This window comes from Nannospalax galili, unplaced genomic scaffold (genome assembly GCF_000622305.1).
Source record: "Nannospalax galili isolate Female #2095 unplaced genomic scaffold, S.galili_v1.0 scaffold115, whole genome shotgun sequence".
NCBI classification, from domain to species: Eukaryota; Metazoa; Chordata; class Mammalia; order Rodentia; family Spalacidae; genus Nannospalax; species Nannospalax galili.
The window spans coordinates 506,975-524,461 of record NW_008340588.1 but is presented as its reverse complement, the minus strand read 5'-3'; the positions used below and the strand labels follow the sequence as shown (position 1 = coordinate 524,461).

The 17,487-nt window shown below is 35.9% G+C and overlaps 1 protein-coding gene across 3 annotated transcripts in view; it reads right to left on the bottom strand.

Moving 5' to 3' along the window:
* Positions 1 to 1,224: 1,224 nt before the first annotated feature.
* The window catches only part of Stk17b (serine/threonine kinase 17b), a 34,929-nt gene continuing 18,666 nt past the window's right edge, over positions 1,225 to 17,487 (bottom strand). For 2 of the 3 annotated variants that reach the window (XM_008835601.2, XM_029564742.1), the window contains exons 4-8: positions 13,683 to 13,827; positions 11,670 to 11,796; positions 9,958 to 10,006; positions 8,534 to 8,713; positions 4,149 to 4,729 (exon numbers count right to left, since the gene is read on the bottom strand). In XM_008835601.2, the coding sequence (XP_008833823.1) occupies positions 4,450 to 4,729; positions 8,534 to 8,713; positions 9,958 to 10,006; positions 11,670 to 11,796; positions 13,683 to 13,827 (781 nt within the window). In that variant the 3' untranslated portion in view covers positions 4,149 to 4,449. Of the gene's footprint in view, positions 4,730 to 8,533; positions 8,714 to 9,957; positions 10,007 to 11,669; positions 11,797 to 13,682; positions 13,828 to 17,487 lie in introns of all 3 variants that reach the window. The other variant, XM_017798844.2, reaches the window with a different exon arrangement.

The window sequence follows — 17,487 nt, the reverse complement described above, 5'->3', positions numbered from 1 at the left end:
AGGTCTGCACACCATTTTCTCATCACACTTCATAGTGCGAGTCCAACATGCACAGTGGACCTTGTTGTTTATCTACTTGCTGAAATCTGTTTTTCCAAAATCACCCCTGCTGGTGCATTCATAGTCATTTGCAGACATCTTATCAGTGGTTAAAAATTTCATAAAAAGATTTTATGTGTATGTGTGCCAGCCTGGAATATATGTGTACTGTGTGCATATCTGGTGCCCACAAAGGCCAGAAGAGAGTGCTGAATCCTCTGAAACTGTAGCTACAGACAGTTGTGAGCTGTCATGTGGGTGCTGGGCTCAAATCCAAGTCCTCTGCAAGAGCAGCAAATGCTTTCAACTGCTGATCCATCTCTCTAGCCCCTTAGTATCTTTTAAGAAATAATTACACTTGCAATGATTTCAGTTTAAAATGTTACTGACAGTGAAGTGCTGTGTTGGTATTGTGTGGTTGGATTCCCTACTCACAGGAAAGCCCTGCATGATGTAGCTTGTGGAGAAAATGAGTGTTAGGCAAGGTTCAGGAGTTGATACTATTGGCCATGAGTTTTGTTTATAATGCTAGGCACAGGTTTTTGTTAGGTTTGGCTTGAGGCAGGGTCTCACTATGTAGCCCTGACTTGTCTGAACTCAGTATATAGACCAGGCTGACCTTGAATATGTAGTAGATCCTCCTGTCTTTGCCTCCCCAGTGCTGAGATTACAAGTATAAGCCACCAAACCCAGCCAGTTCAATGTTAACGAACCAGCAATATAGATTACACAAAGTTTCTTTAAACAGCAATACATATAAAAGGATACACATGGATGAGCTGACAAAAGATGTTATATGGCAGAGGTTTGCGGAAACCTTGTATCTCCTCAAGGAGCAATGCTTCTGTACTCACCAAGACAGTGCAAGCTTTATGTAGAACGTAACTACTGATATCATGAATAACAGGAATCAATTGTACCTTAGTCCAAAGATTACAAAACTCTTAAACAACTCTTTATTTACCTTCTGTGCCACATATAGGACAATGTCATACACTGACATATTATGAAAGTATTATTATCAGGGAATGGGCCTGCTTGTTTTCCAACTTATGTGGCCTTGCCAATGGATAGGACCCAATAAACACAGCTGTACTGGAACGGGAGCTCAAGCTAGAACTTCCAGGCAAGGGACTGAGAATAGCAGATTTTAAAATTCTTTAAAACACAAGACAACCACAGATGTAAAAAGAAAAGCAGTGCTTTTTAATTCTTAGGATTATTACGTTGAAAATAAGCAGTTTTTGTTTCTTCAAACTGTAATATTCCTAAATCTGTCTATATACTTTAAATTACATGATTATTTAGTAAGAGTTAAGATGACAAGGAATTTGTAATTTTTATGAAATTTACAATTATTTAAAATAATTTTATAAATTTAAAAACCAATAATGACCTCCCAAATGGGATTCAGACAATTTTTATACAATCTAAAATTAAAGTACCATTGTTTATACAAGAAGGACGTGTTCATTTCTAGGTATGCTACTAACCCAAAATTTCAAAATAACAGAAGAAATGTAAGCACTAACACTTATTACTAAGATACTAATGCTTATAAACGCTCCTTAGAACAAGGTTACTCAGAGTATGACCCATGAACTACTTGTTACCCATCCAAAATGAAAACGCTTGTGCCAGAATAAAAATGAACTGTCTCACCGGACATGCTGGTTCAATTGACTTTTTCCACAAGAAAAAAGTTGACTCCTATTCTGACACAACTGCCTTAACTCCCTTAGACTGAAGGGCTGGCACTGCTTGCCTTGTCTCAAGGGTCATTATAATTCCACTGCTCAATTAGGTAATGTGAAAAATTATTAGAATGACAATTTTAATTGCCATTTACGCATCATCTGTTTTAAAAGCCTACCCAACTAGATCCTATCCAAAAAATCAATTTGAATTTTATCAATTTTTATCACCCTTAACAGTTCTCTTCTGATATGTTAGTATTGCCAACACTGATTCACTCAGAGGGGCTCTCTAGACACTACCAAGATACCTCATCTGTTCTTCAAAAAATATTTTATTATTTTTATGTGCATGAGTGTATTGCCTGCATGTAGGTAAGTGCACCCAAGTTGTGCAATGCCTGCAGAAGCCAGAAGAGGGTGCTGGATTGCCTGGAACTGGAGTTACAGGCAGTTGTTAGCTGCCATGTGGGTGCTGGGAATCGAACCTGGATCCTTTGCAAGATCAGTCACTGCTCTTAACCAGTGAGCCATCTCTCCAGCCCCATCATCTGTTCTTGATAGACTTGTTTTTTCAATTGTGGAGAAAAAAGTTAGGCCATTTCTAATAAATACTTTCAAAAGATTTATTTCCACATTTCATCATGGAAAGTATTTAAATTCATCTTTATCAAAGGATAATTTTAAAATTCTTTGTGTGATCAGTAGTTCACTGTTTTATAATAAAGCAATGTAACAAGAAAAGGCATGGAAATTTACAACTCTGCAGTCTATTAACTTAAGGGAAAACATGTAAACTATTTAAAAATTTCTCAGAGAAAAAGAATTCAATAAAAAACGATTCTTAAGAAGTAGCTTATAATTAAAAACTGAAACATTTATTTTTTTGGTATGGCATAATACTTCTAAAACTTTTACAATGAAGTATCTTTTGGGACTCATCTCATTTTCTGATGGCTAAGCTTTACCTGAATTAATATTTGATGCAAATAAAGAGCCAATGAATAACTGAAACAACTCATCAGTTTTAGACAAACAAGAATTAAAATTAGCATCTTCAGTGCTTAGTTTATTGGATAGATTACTTCTTAAAGAAGTTATGCTTACTTTTCATAAAAGATGAACTCCTTTGGCACCTGAGTTGAGCACTACATACAAAGCAAATAATGTCTAACAATATAGTTTAGAGGCTGTATTTTATCTACACATATATACATACACCTATACATATACACATATGCACACATACAAAGTACAATTTTTCCTTTAAAAATTGCTGAAGATGTCAAAGGAATTCAACATTTAATCAAAGATACCTGATGCTCTTTTAAAAATAGTTTAACGTTATCTAAAGAATTTGGAGTTTACTAACAATTTCAAGAATTTACAGGTTGTTAGACAAAAATATATGCTTCAATAAAGAAATATAAGGGTTTTTTTTTTAAATGAAGTTTGATATTGTAAAATATCCATGAGACCAGTTATCTTTACGTCACATTATAACAAACTTTTAATGGCCACCAGTGGAAATTTAATGAGCACCCCTCCCCCCAAATGAGTAAGTTCCCTCCCATTAGGACTTAACAGTTACTAGCCAGTGACTCAACACTGGGCTCTCTAGACTCTCACCTGTGTTGCTCCCAGCAGACCAACACATTCACACATACAAGGACCTCTTCAGACCAACATACTCATACATATAAGGACCTCTTCAGTTATGAGGAATTTCAAACAAGAACTCTAGACGTGCCTAAATCCATCATGTTTTATGCTACTGAGGACTCGTGTTGTTACTAGTCCTACTGATGCTCTGGTATTTTTAAGGAGAACTCTAAATGATGGGCTTGTATTCTAATATTTAGGAGACATCCAAACTTCTGTAAACTGCCTCAGTCTCTCAACATTTTTTATGCTCAATTAATAAATACGTTTAACTGACTAAATTTAGAACTTGTTTAGTTTTACCTAATTCCCTTCTACTGTAGAAATTCTAGAGGATGAAGAACCTCTTAATTTGCATACCACACATTCTCCACCTTCCAGACCTTAATAGAGCTGAAGTACACTGAGTGGGCAAAAAGCATTTGAGTTGAAAAATGAAGCCATGCTTTGACTCAGCATGCAGAGTGATCAGTCTTGTTTCCTCTCCGTTCTCACTGAAGGAGTCCATTCACACAGCATACAGTATATAATGGAAATCTTATATGGCTTCAAATTATTTGTAATTATAAAACATTTTCAATTATAAAATGTCTCTGGAGCATCAATAAAATAGTATATATTTTGAGTTTTTTTGACAATTTTCCTAAACAAATTCTGTCAACAGTCATGGTATAGGATTCACCTTAGAACATACTAAATCCCAATGTCTTCATTTTGTTCAATATTCACTAGCCATAATATAACCCCTTTTGAGATATGTAAAACAATTCAAGTTCATCTGAACTTGAATTCTTTCGACCGCATGTGAACTCACATGCACGGTTTAAATTTCTATCATATACTTAAAATATTTTTTTCTCTGTAGAACACTTTCAGGATAGAAAATATCATTATGCTAACAAATAGAAACTTGGCATTTAAACTGTTCCCTAAGTTCTTCTAAGCAAAAGTGCATTTATAATATAAACATATCATATATGAAGCTAAAAATACAATCTCAGACCAGAGTAGATTTCAAATTTCCAAGTCAGTCCAAATGAGTCAGAGCAAAGTGCTAACAGAGCAAATCTGGAACGAGTTCATGGGGACTGGGTAAGGAGTCATCAAAGCGAAATCTTTTAGAGACCATGCTGCTCTCCTCTGGGATATTCTCTTTGTCTTCCCGATCTCCACAGCTTCCATTACAGGATTTGGAAGTCTTATCTTCTGTAGCCCTTATCAGATGATCCTGAATGTGAGAGGAACTTGAAATTTCTTCAGGGTGAAACAAACTTCCCAAGTCCCATTGCTGCAGCCAAGAATGAGAAAGGCAGGTCTCTGCTGTTGGTCTTTTCCTTTGAAAGAAAGCAGAGAAAGGTGAGAACTAAGGCAAGGTCAAGATCCCGTTTGACACACTGCAGTTGTAGTATAAACTTATTATGAAAACAGCACATTGCATAAAATCCAGAGTATAGTGGACAGAGTAGAAATAACGCTAAGACAATACCAGCTTTTACTAAATGCTTAGTTATATACCAGGATTTATTTTATATACTTCTAATACACTCTGTAATAATAGCAAAAGCCTTTGTAACGGGTACCATTGTGCCAAGAGACTTGGATTTGGGTTAAATTTTTCCAACTTGTCAGTGGCATGTTACAGTTTGTATACTCAATGTCCCACAAAGGTCTTTATTATTAAATGCTTGGCCATCAGCTTGTAGCGTTACTGGAAAGAGGTGGAACTAACTTTAGGAAACAAGGCCCACTGCAGAGTTGGATCACTAGGGCCATCTAGATGGGACTGAGCCTTCCTCGTGTCCCCTGCCATGATGTTCAATCTTGCTATAAAAACATTGGAGCCAACTGACACATACTGAAATCTCTTAAATGAACTCTTTCCTCTATTTAAGATGTTTTTCAGTTATTTTGTCACACTGATAGAAAACTGACTAGAATAAAGTGGAACCTTGAGCCTATATTTTGTACTTCTAAATATATCATTTTCCAAGGCAGTGAAAAGTAAATTATCTTCTGTTCTCAAATTATCCAGTCTCTACGGTTATTTGTGCTACTTGCTTTCTTTGCCCACCTGATCATTCATTTTTTCTATTTATTTTATTAAATAATGAACTTACAAAGAGAATTATCACACAGCTGACACACACTTGCCCAATCCCAAGCCCCATGAATCTCAACCACCTTCTATCTAGTAGCAATGGCTGTTTGGAAGCCATGGAGCTTTGCTTAAGGTTAGACACTTTTTACTATCATCACATTTTAAAGCAGTTATCCATCACAAAAAAGAAAACTATGACAGAGTTGAAACTAGCTTTCCATCATCTTTCATAACCTGTGCCCTTTTGACTTCATTCCATTTGTCTTCATCACCTACTACTACCCTTTCTTGGTCTCCTTTCTACATGTTATACTTTATCCACACTTACACCTGTTTACATGTATACATTATTGGCTTAGATCTGCATATTTGTTTTTCCCTAATTTTGGGTCACCTCACTTAATATTATACTTTCCAAGGCCGCCCATCTTCCTGCAAATTTCATTTTTCTTTACAGTTGAATATTCCCTTTTGTATATGTACCATATTTAAAAAATATTTTATTATTTATAAGTTATTTTATGTGTATGAATGTATTGTCTGCATGAATGTAAGTGCACCCATGTCATGCAGTGCCCTCAGAGGTCCAAAGAGGGACTGGAACTGGAGTTATGGATGGCTGTGTCACAGCACTTTAAATCTCTACTGATCCAAATGGTTGGGTTACAGAAAGTATGTAGCCTGCTGGGCATTACCTGGAAGAATCTGTGATACCACCCTGGTTTGTGTACACACAGAGGAAGTACTTGTCACTGTCTCTTGTCACTTCTTTTTTTTTTAATAACATTTTTATTTTATGTGTATACGTGTATTGGCTACGTGTAGGTAAGTGCACCCATGTCATGCGATGCCCTCAGAGGTCAGAAGAGGCTGTTGGACTGGGACTGGAGTTATGGACAGTTGTTAGCTGCAATGTGGGTGCTGGGATTCAAACCCGGGTCTTCTGCAAGAACATCCAGGGCTCTTAACCACTGAGCCATCTCTCCAGCCCCATGTACATTTCTATTATCCATTCATCTGTTGATAGACATCTAGGTTGGTTCCATTTCCTTGGTATTGTAAATAGAGCAGTAATAAACATTTTCATGGTAGGGTATGGAGTTCTCTGGGTATATGCCCAGGAGTGGAATAGCTGGGTCACATAGCTGGTAATAGTGTTTTTAATTTTCTGAAGACCCTTCAAATTGATATCCATAATGGCTGTATTAATTTGCACTCCACCAACAGTGAATAAAGGTTCCTTCTTCCCCACATCCTCTCCAAAATGTTGTCACCAGGTTTCTTGATGACAGCCATTCTGACTGGGGTATGGTGGTATCACAATGTTGAAAATATACCTTAAGCATCTTTCTACATCAATACAGAATTAACAGCTATCTTATCACTCTTGCACTCAGCATACCATAATTCATTTAGCCAGAGTCCCCTGATGCTTCCAGAATTTGAGTGGTATAAATAATGCTGTCATGAACAGTGATAAAATAGTTTTTTGGGGGAAACTTGGTTGATTATCTCCAGTGAATAAATTATGAGTAAAGTTAATGGGTTTTTATATTTTTAAGCGCCTTCCAAAGGACCTATACTATGTAATACTACTAATACATTCTACGAGATTATGAAAAAAATAATGAAAATTTCTATAGTACTTTATGACTTACTTTTTTGAGCTTACATCTTTATTTTTTAATCTTTGTTACATATAATTTTTTTCAGTGCTGGGGATCAATCCTAGGGCTTTGTACAAGCAAGACAAACTATCACTGATCTATGCCCTCAGTCCATGAATTCATATTTGTGTAAGGTAAGACAAAAAATATCTGTTTCTATAAACCTCTTCTTGGAAGCACAGCATACATAGAATTTTTAGTGGACAAATCACTATTTTCTCTCACCAGGAATCTTGACTCTGTCATTGACTACGGGGCAATGGAAGCTGCACTTGATTTTATAGAATAAAACTTTAAATTACAGAAATAAACACCTGCTTACTTTTAGGTAAATACCTTATTTTTCTTAAGCTGAACTGGGTCAGTTCAACTGAAACACACTGTGTAAATGTAGTTAGTAAGCTGATAAGTTATATATTGCCTATTTTAACTATACCTGAAAACACAGAATTGAAAAGAATTGAAAAAAAAAATGAAGGAAAGTGTGGCTTCCCATTCCCTCTTCACCTCCAAGCCTGCTGTCTGTAGACGTGTGGATTCATTTTACACATAAAAGAGTTCGAGTTTGTGAGTTCTGGAAGAAGGAAAACTGGAGTACAGTATCCTCTATCCTGACATACGCTGAAAACTCAATGTGCCAAAGAACTAGATGCAAGTCCAGAAAAAATCTTGAAGGCAAGTGTTAGCCTAGCAAATACTTAGTAAAATTATAAAATCTCTTCAATTTATAAAGTCTTTGTAAATAACTTATTTTCTCTACTATTTTGTGCTTTAAAAAACAGTAACTGTTGGGCTGAAGAGATGGCTCAGTAGTTAAGAGCACTGGCTGCTCTTCAAGAGGACTTGGGTTCAATTCCCACCACCCACATGGCTGCACCTGTGTTGTACAATGCCAGTGGAAGTCAGTAGAAGGTGACAGATCAGCTGGAACTAGAATTACGGATGGTTGTTAGCTGACATATGGGTACTGGGAATTTCAGCTGGCTTAGAACTCTCCCTATGTGGACCAGGCTGGTCTTGATTTCACAGAGATCCACCTACCTCTGTTTCCTAAGTGCTAGGATTGAAGATATATACCACCACACCTTGCTTTTACTAACATTTTTAATTATACAAAAAACTGGGTTTCACTGTAACAATTTAGTACACACATGTAATGTACTTCTATCGTGTTCACTCCCATTACCATCTCTTACCCTGCTCCCCACGACCCTGTCCTCTTCCCTAGTTTCCTTCAACTTTCATGTGACCTTTTTATTTTCCTATATTTTTCACACATGGGAGAAAACATGCATTGTAGTTTTTGTGTAGAATGTATCTGTCTTGATAGGCACATATTATTTATTTTGTAACAGCATATAAACACTACTTACTCTGGATTTTTTACTAGAAGGCTCTGGATAAAGTCTGTAGCCAACTGTGAAACTGATGAAAATGTTTCTTCTGAATAATCTACATTAACTTGAGAAATATTTAGGTATGTTTCTTGATTATCTTCTCCTACAAATGGTGATGTATGAGTTAACAACATATATGCTATTATACCAATATTCCTGAAAAACAAGGGAGAAGGAAACGTAAAATATGTATTATTTAAAAATATTTAGAGAAGTACAACCAACAGTCTACAAATTCCTATCCTCGAAACTGGTACAGTTAGATAGAAATTTAAACTGTTTCTAGAAATCACTATACACTAAAATCTAAAATAATTGTTATTTCAACTTGCTTTACAAAGAGAATAAGACATTTACATATGTGTTATATAAAACACAAAAATAATGCATTAAACATTTTATCTACAGCTATACAACCTTCAATAAGATGTTTATTGTGGAGTACACAAAACCACTGCATTTTCTAAAGGGTGTCCAATGACACAATGATCTGGGTGATACAATCGAGGTTTCTGTGAACACCGAATCTGCAAATTTGGCAAAGCACAAAGATGGATGGACAAGACTTTTCAAAGTTATAAATATGTTAACAACAAGGCTGGTTGGTAACTAGGAGCCAAAAAGGAATAAAGTATGCTTCATACACTTAGCCTTAAGATCTTTGCCTTTGCAAACCATTAACAGTTTTATAGAACACAGGAAATAAAGCTAAATTCTTCCAGTTGGCCAACGAAGTCAGGCTCTCCATTGCAGTCCCAACGGCAGTTACAGTGGTCCCTGAGCCTTACCACACTAGCTTCAAAACACCCTGACAAGTCTCTAGAGGCACACTCTCATAAACTAAACTGTGTGCATCTGACCTCCTCCTGAACAAATGCCTCTGCCTAATTCTTCAAGACTCACATTGTTAGGTGGAACCTTATACTTTGCCTGCTTGGATCCAGGCTTCTGAGCATTTTACTTTATTATACAACTGAGTCATGTAGGCTAGTTTGCTCTTTTACTCAACAGAGTTTTCATCACTGAGAGGGCCTTTTCTATTTCTGCACCTTTGGCTCAGAGCTTACTGAGAAAGGCAGGAAAATTTATTCCTCTATGGCATCTTTTGAATAAGATCTTTGGAAGCCTTATTTTAGTATTAGAAATGTTTAACCTAAATATATATTATCCAATATTTTGTTTGCTTTTTTTTTTGTTGTTATGGTTTTGTTAAGGCAGGGTCTCACTGTACAGCCTTGGCTGGCCTGGAACTTGCTTTGTAGGTCAGGCTGGCCTTGAATTCACAGAGATCTGCCTGCCTCTGCCTCACAAGGGCTGGGATTAAAGGTGTGTGCCACCACCCTCGGCAGATATTACCCAATTTTTAAAGAAGGTATTTAGATCACTAATACCACTCTTACCACATATCTGTTGCTGTGGTAATGGGATCATAGTTCAGAATTTCTGGAGCTGAAAGAGAAACAAAATTAAAATTCAACACTGGCAAACTTTAAAACATAATAAATAAATTAAAGTTGGGTTTTGGAAAATAGAGTGATATAATATCAATAGGAATTTACATTGTTTTAATTATCTTTGATTACACACTTAAAACATCTAATATTATATAAGTTGTATGAACAGGTGGGCCAAATATGCTTGGAGTAACTAGGAGCTGTGTAGTTTTAAAAAAACAAATTAATTAAAATTAAATTAATCTCAGAAAAACTAATTATGAAGAAATAAAATGCTAGATGCTAGAATCTTTAAAATGTAATTCTCAAAAATACCAAAAAAAATGTAATTCTATTTGCCATTAATTAATTTCTATTATTTTGTTAGTCTCATTTAAGTTTTTCTTTTCTGGGTAAAAAAGAGTCGTGTACTTGTAATGACATTTTAAGAAAAATGATGCTTCACAGAAATACTAAAATTTTCAAGTAGATTAAATATTCTTCTTAAATTATTAAAATCCTAACTTCCTAAGTAATTTCCAGATTATCTCTTTCCTTGTCCTCCCAAAGTGCAAAATAAATTCTCTCTACCTTCTGAACCTTATGCATTTTACATCTAGGATTTACAATAGAAAAATGACTATTTTACAATATGGGTTCATGATCTCTTTAAAAAGAAATTTCTTAACCTAGTATGAACTCTGAGTCATGGATATTGCCAACCTCAATACTATCTATGACCTTCACAGGCACTTTTATGAGATGTGTTAGCAATAACTGTAACTATTTATTCTGGGATACTGAAGCCCGTATTAGCGTTCAAAAATTAGTAATTTACCTTGCTTTTCATTTCTGGGAGACAACTGCCTAGCTCAGTGGTACCTGCTTGATTTAGCTTTATCTTTTCAACATATGCACGGAGATAGCCACTTGAATAACAACAAAAGGAAAAAATTTGTTGCCATACTAAAAAATGTTTTATATTTATATGCTGTCTCTCACATTCTAAGAATCTTTCATATGCCTGACTTTAGCACAGTATTCCCAGATTACCTAATCATCCTCTCTGGCACCCTTTTCCAAAATCCTTTACAGTGCAATAGAAATTTTCATATTTAAAAAACAATAGCCACAAACAACTAACAACATTGCCTGCAAAAACAAATGTGTCCTGCAACAACTCTGGGGCTAGGCTCACACAGAAGGAAGAGATTTGAGAGCTACTCTACAGCCAGTCTTAAAGGCAATCATGGGCCACTAGACTCTGTTTTCACTTCATCTATTTTGTTTTTGCCTATTCTCTAGATAATTTCCCTCTTCTTTTCTCCTTACATACAAAAGTAGTATAAACAAACACTAAACTTGCACATTTAGTCAATATCTATAACTTGTTCTGAATGTTAATGCTCCTGCCTTTACAACATTTCATTTAGATGTGGCATAACCAAGTTTCACTGCACTAAAACACTTGAATCAAGTGAGTCCTGGAATTATGTATTCTAAAATTTTATTTTTTGTCTTATTTGTTTGGTTTTGGTTCCAGATTTGAATCCAGAACCCTCAACATGCTAGGTCAGCACTCTACTATTAAGCTATACCTCAACCATAAAACAGTTTTAAAGAGATATCATTAACTTAATAAATCTCAAAAAGTATAGGAAGTAAGAGGGAATTCTTACCTAAGTATTCAGGTGTTCCCATGATTTCCCGAAGCTCACATGCATTCCCAATTTTTCGAGACATCCCAAAATCTACAATTTTTATGTCTCCAAGTGGGTATATACTGCTCAGCAGTATATTCTGTGGCTAAACAAAGCACAACAAAAAGTGATAAGCAACATACAAAGAAAGGATACTAGACCTAGACTGGGGGCAAATTAAGTGGAACTTGTTGCACAGCTATTACAAATTTCATTTAGTCCTTCGACCAACATTTACTGAATTACCAGTTAGGAAGAGTACACATTTAATGATGTATAAAATCTAAAATCAAAAACAGTCAAAAAGGATTTTCTATTCGCAAGACACTGGACTGACTGATTACATGATACAGAGTACTCAGTACTAAAGTCACAAGACTACCTAATTCTGCCCACAAAAAGTCCAAGTAGTCCATCACATCTGCATCAAACACAAACCATTCACACACACACATACACACACACACACACACACACACACACACACACACACACACACACACACACACCTCACATACACGGAGGGAAAAAAAAAGTCCAAGACATGATGCATAGGTTGAGTCTTACAGGACAAGGATATGCCAACTAGGAGGTACTCAGCAGAGTAGCACAGAAAAGGACCAAGAAAGACTAAAAGGACTAAGGAGGACTAGAAAGAAGTAAGCATATGGATTCATGGAACAGAAAATGGTTCTGTACAGTGTGATGGTTCTAGATGAGCTAGGTCTGACTGTTCCAAGGTTGTAATTTAGACAATAAAATGCCTAGCATATTTCATCCATTGCCTCTGAGGGCCACAGAACTTTATTATTGTAAGCACAAGGAACTACGACAAAAGTCCCTATCAAATCCCAATATAAATGCAGGTGTTGCTCCTCAAATCTGTGCAAAGAATCACACCAGTCTCTTAACTTTGGAAAAATACATGGTTAATACTGGATTATAGAGAGTAAGTAAGGATAAGCTCTGCCGTTAACTTTAGTCTTCAGGGTATGAAAAGCCAGGTTAATATGCCATCCTGATTTCAAATGATGTGTGATGCTACATAATACAGTTGGTTTGTCCTAGGCAGGAAAAAGACCAAACAGTTTCTGATGGGAGCATGATCACTCTGGAACTTACTGTGTTGCTTCTTTTTCACATTTCATCAGTAGTAGAAACTGTAGAAAGGCTAGATGGTAAAAACTGCTCCCTCTCTACAGGGTGCAAAATACACAATTATGTCTCTTTTTTAAAAAATGTAGGAGAAGTGGCTGAGTCATGTACATTTTAAAGTACTTATAGAACTTTCAAATGGTATCAAATCTACAACTGGAAAAAGAATTTGGAAATAAAGAGACAGACCTAAGCTATAGGCAGTGATTTTGGAATTATTATGAAAAGTGAAAGAGATCAAAGAATAATTCAGGCAAATTGTACAGAAAAAGAGTCTGAAGTTTAAAAAAAAAAAGGACTGGTTAAATTCAGACTTTAAGGTCTCTGGGTGGCTATGGAGAAAAGATAAAAAAGGACAACAAGAAAAGCCATGGTTTGAAGGCTAAAGTAAGGACTTCAGTAAAGAATGATCTAGAGACAAAGGGCAGAAAGCATTAAGAGAGAGATGAGTGAGATGAGTGAGATAATGGAAGCCAGGGGATGAGGAACAATAAGAGTGGAGACAGAGACCACAACAGAGCACTTTAAAGGTCGGTGGAGCCACAAATGGTCTGCGATGTGCCTCCAAGAGCAGGGTGGAGGAGAATGACGCAGGATTACCATGAGCGATGACTTTAAGAGTTCAGTGATTTAATTCAAGCTTCTCACACATGGCAGCCTTATCCTACCTACTAATGCAAAGTAAAGTCCGATGTAGCACGTAGGCATGCAGAGACACTCACTGTAGTCTAGACAACCATGACACAGCCTATTTCTATCAAAACCAGCCTAACATTGTGTTATCAAGAACAGAGAAAGAACACTAATGTTGTGTTAGTTTAAATCACGTTACCTTACCTTTAAATCAAGGTGAACAATGTTATTCTGATGTAGATAATAAACTCCTTCAAGTATTTGTTTAATGAGTCTGATAACATCATTTTCAGAGACCATTTCAGCCAGCTCAGGTAAACACAAGTTGAAAATTTCTCCACCTGCAGCACTGAAATAAAATTAAAATGGAACCTCTTGAAACTAAAAATAACTTTTAAAAGGTTATATACCCATTAAGTAAAAGACACACAGCCATCTAAACTTTAGTGTATGTGTAAAGTCTTAATGACTGCCAGGAGGAAGAATGTGTCACACTTAGGATAAGGTGATCTCTAATTTAAGTACCAAGTTAGAAGTTACAAGAACTAATGAGTTATACTGTATCTGTATGGATTCATCTGTACACAGCATGTCAAAGAAAGCCAGGGAGATTTGTTGACACTTTATAATAATAGAGAAAAGAAATCATCAGTTGGTAAGGAACACATCTGAAAGTGTCAGTCACATATATTTCATTTCAGTCCACTCCATTTATCCAAACCTGAAAAGTCATGAGAAGTTAATTTTATTATCTGACTCAAGGTATCATGGTAAAGCCAATCTGAACACTGGGAATTCTACACTGCTATTGTATTCATAATAATGAACTCCAAAATAAGGCACAGGAAGGCAATATAGAAAAATTGCAGTATTTTGTATCTGAAAAAAGAATAAATTCATCTTTATGAAGTTAATATACTGTTCCTGGTTGATCTGCTGATCTGCAATGCCAGTGTTTACCCTCCATACCCTTTCCCAAGCCTCTCTTAAGGAAAGAGCGGGGAAGCCAAGGCACAGGCCTGTAGTCACAACTTCACTCCTTCCCTTTCTAGCTGTTATTTACTTTAACTAAAAATCCCTCTAAAAAATAGAGTGCTCTAGCCTAGCTGGGCATGGTGGCACATACCTTAATTCCAGGACTCGGGAGACAGAGGCAGAGACAGGTAGAGTTCTGTGAGTTCAAGGCCAGCCTGTTCTATGTAGAGAGTTACAGGTCAGCCAGGGCTACAAAGTGAGACCCTATTTCAAAAACAAACAAAATAAACCAACAAAAAGACAAAACAAGGGCCTGGAGAGATGGCTCAGGAGTTAAGAGCACTGGTTATTCTTGCAGAGGACCCAGGTTCAGTTCCCAGTACCCACATGGTGGCTAACAACCATCTGTCGCTCCAGTTCCAGGGGATCTAACAGCCTTTTCTGGCCTCTGTAGGCATTACATGACACGGGTGCACTTACATACATACATGCAGGCAAAACACTCATACACATAAAATAAAAATAAATAACAATTAAAAAGAAAAAAACAAAAAAAAATTAAGAATGGTCTAACTATCTTCCTGCAAAGGCACTCAAGATAGTATCACCAATCATATATTAGATAATAGATGTAATTCCAAGCAAATAAGAAAACGAAGAGCCAATATTTCAGAGTCTCATAAAATGAGCTGTTTGCCAGGAACTTTACAAGTAATAAAATGCAAGAGAACGAACTGAGAAAATCATGGACCACACTTCCTAGTGCCCAGGAAACAGACACAGGTCAGCTCAACAGGGGCACAACCAGAAATCAAGACTGCCTGTTTCATTCTAGCTCTGCCACCAAGTTAACTAGTACTGGACAAACTGTCTCTTCTTCTACTGTGACATATGAATAACAGCTTCTATTTCATTGGTATAATAACTAAGTCAGATAATCATTATAAAGTATTTGGCAGAATAGATATTATAAGAATCAACACAGATCATGTCTATATAAGTATTTATTGGTGCCTGGGACCTAACAAATATTTAGTAGATATCAGTTGTTATTGTCATGAACCATCAAACACAATTCCAAGTCTAGTCAATACCTCGCTTTGAATATGAGAACTCTTTGTAAAACTCAAATTTTAATGGATTTAAAATTCCTTAGTAAATTTTTAGAAACACTGTATCACATATAAAAATGTGTATACTGTTTGTCCAGTATATCCTATCTTTTCTTCTAAAAGTGTGTGTGTGTATGTGTGTATATATATATATATATATATGGCTTTTAAACACAAGAGTATAAAGTAATGACAGTTTACATATGATTTTTATTTTCTACATTTCTAATTTAATGCAATGAATAAGTATTACTTTTATAACCAGGAAAAGTAGGAAAAGTATGCTAGGTAGTTTTTGCTTATTTCAATAACAAGATCAAACAAAAATCTATGATCAACAGATTCTTCCTTTTAGTTTGGCAGACTGATCAGTATCTTTTTCAGGACAACAAATTTAGAGATTCAGAGTGTTTGCTGTCGTTTTCATTTGCCTATTCATTTGTTCACAGGTAGATATCTGTGAAATCAAGGCCAGCCTGGTCTAAATAGCAAGTTCTAGGACAGCTGGGGCTATCCCTGTCTCAAAAAAACAAAAAAGTATACTGCATAACCAATTTTAGTTGGCTCAAAATTCAGCATTAAAAACTTAATATGCCTAGTTAAATAATATCTTCTCTTTACTTTGTGCATATTCTTCTTAATTATACAAATATGCTTTTAAAACACCTAGTATCGACAATGTCTTCACCTCGTGAAGGGTGACTCAATCAATGGAGGCCTTTGGAAAACAGCCATAATAAGTGGCTGAGGACATAACTCAGTGACACAGCATGTGCTTATAAGAATGTGGCCATGGGCTCAATTCCCAACACAAAAAAGGCATCAAGCAGTTTTATGTATCTTGAGGTTTAAATTGAGCAAAACCTTTGTTTTTATAATTCAAAATTATTTTTAAGAAGGATTTAAGACAAATCAAATCTTAACAGTGAATATAAGCAGATGTACATTAACTATAAAACTCTGACTATATACTGGTAACGGGCTAGTTTAGTTAAAGAGAATGGCAAAAATAAAAGAGCACAAAACCAAAAAACCAGTCTACTGTGACTAAGCAGTTTGTTTCTGCTAGTAGTAGAGCAGTTTTATGCTGAAACAAATGTGTATGTACTTTTGGATAAGGCAAATTAAAATTTTTTTGAGATCCAGAATTTCACTGTAGAAGAAAGTGACAGAATGTGATAAAATGTGAGAGGATAAAGAACCTGCAGGTGGCTGAGCTGAACTAGAGCTATGAAAATAAATTCATGATTCTTTTAATTCATGAATCTGTTTTTGGTATTTTTTTTTTTTTTTTTGAATTTTTGAGACACAGTCTCCCTGTGGAACTCACTATTCAGACCAGGCTAGCCTTGAACTCACAGAGATCTGCCTGCCTCTGCCTCCCAAGTGCTGGGATTAAATAAAGGTGTGCATCACCACACCCGGCCAAATTCATGATTCTTAAAAATTATAATATCTTGGGCTGGAGAGATGACTCAGCCACTAAGAACACTGGTTGTTCTTGCAGAAGACCAGGGTTCAAATCTCAGTACCCACATGGTAATAGTAAATAAAAATTTAAAAAATTATAATATCTTAAGACTATTCTTAGAAAAAGCCTAAGCCTAACAATAACCCATTAACAATGAGCCTATCTAACACCCATATCTTGGTTGTTAAGCACCATTTTCCACTAAAAACTAGCATGAAGAGTTGGCTGACCAGGTTCAAGCCAGAGAAAATACAAGGTGACCCTGGAAATCTTGTGTGCAAAATAAGGCAGTCTTCAAACACTAATAAGATAGGAAGTTTTCTTTCTTTTTTTAAATATTTTATTTATTTTTATTTTATGTGTATGTGTGTATTGCCTGCATGTAGGTAAGTGCGCCCATGTTGTGCAATGCCCGAGGAGGACAGAAGAGGCTGTCGGATCCTGAGACTGG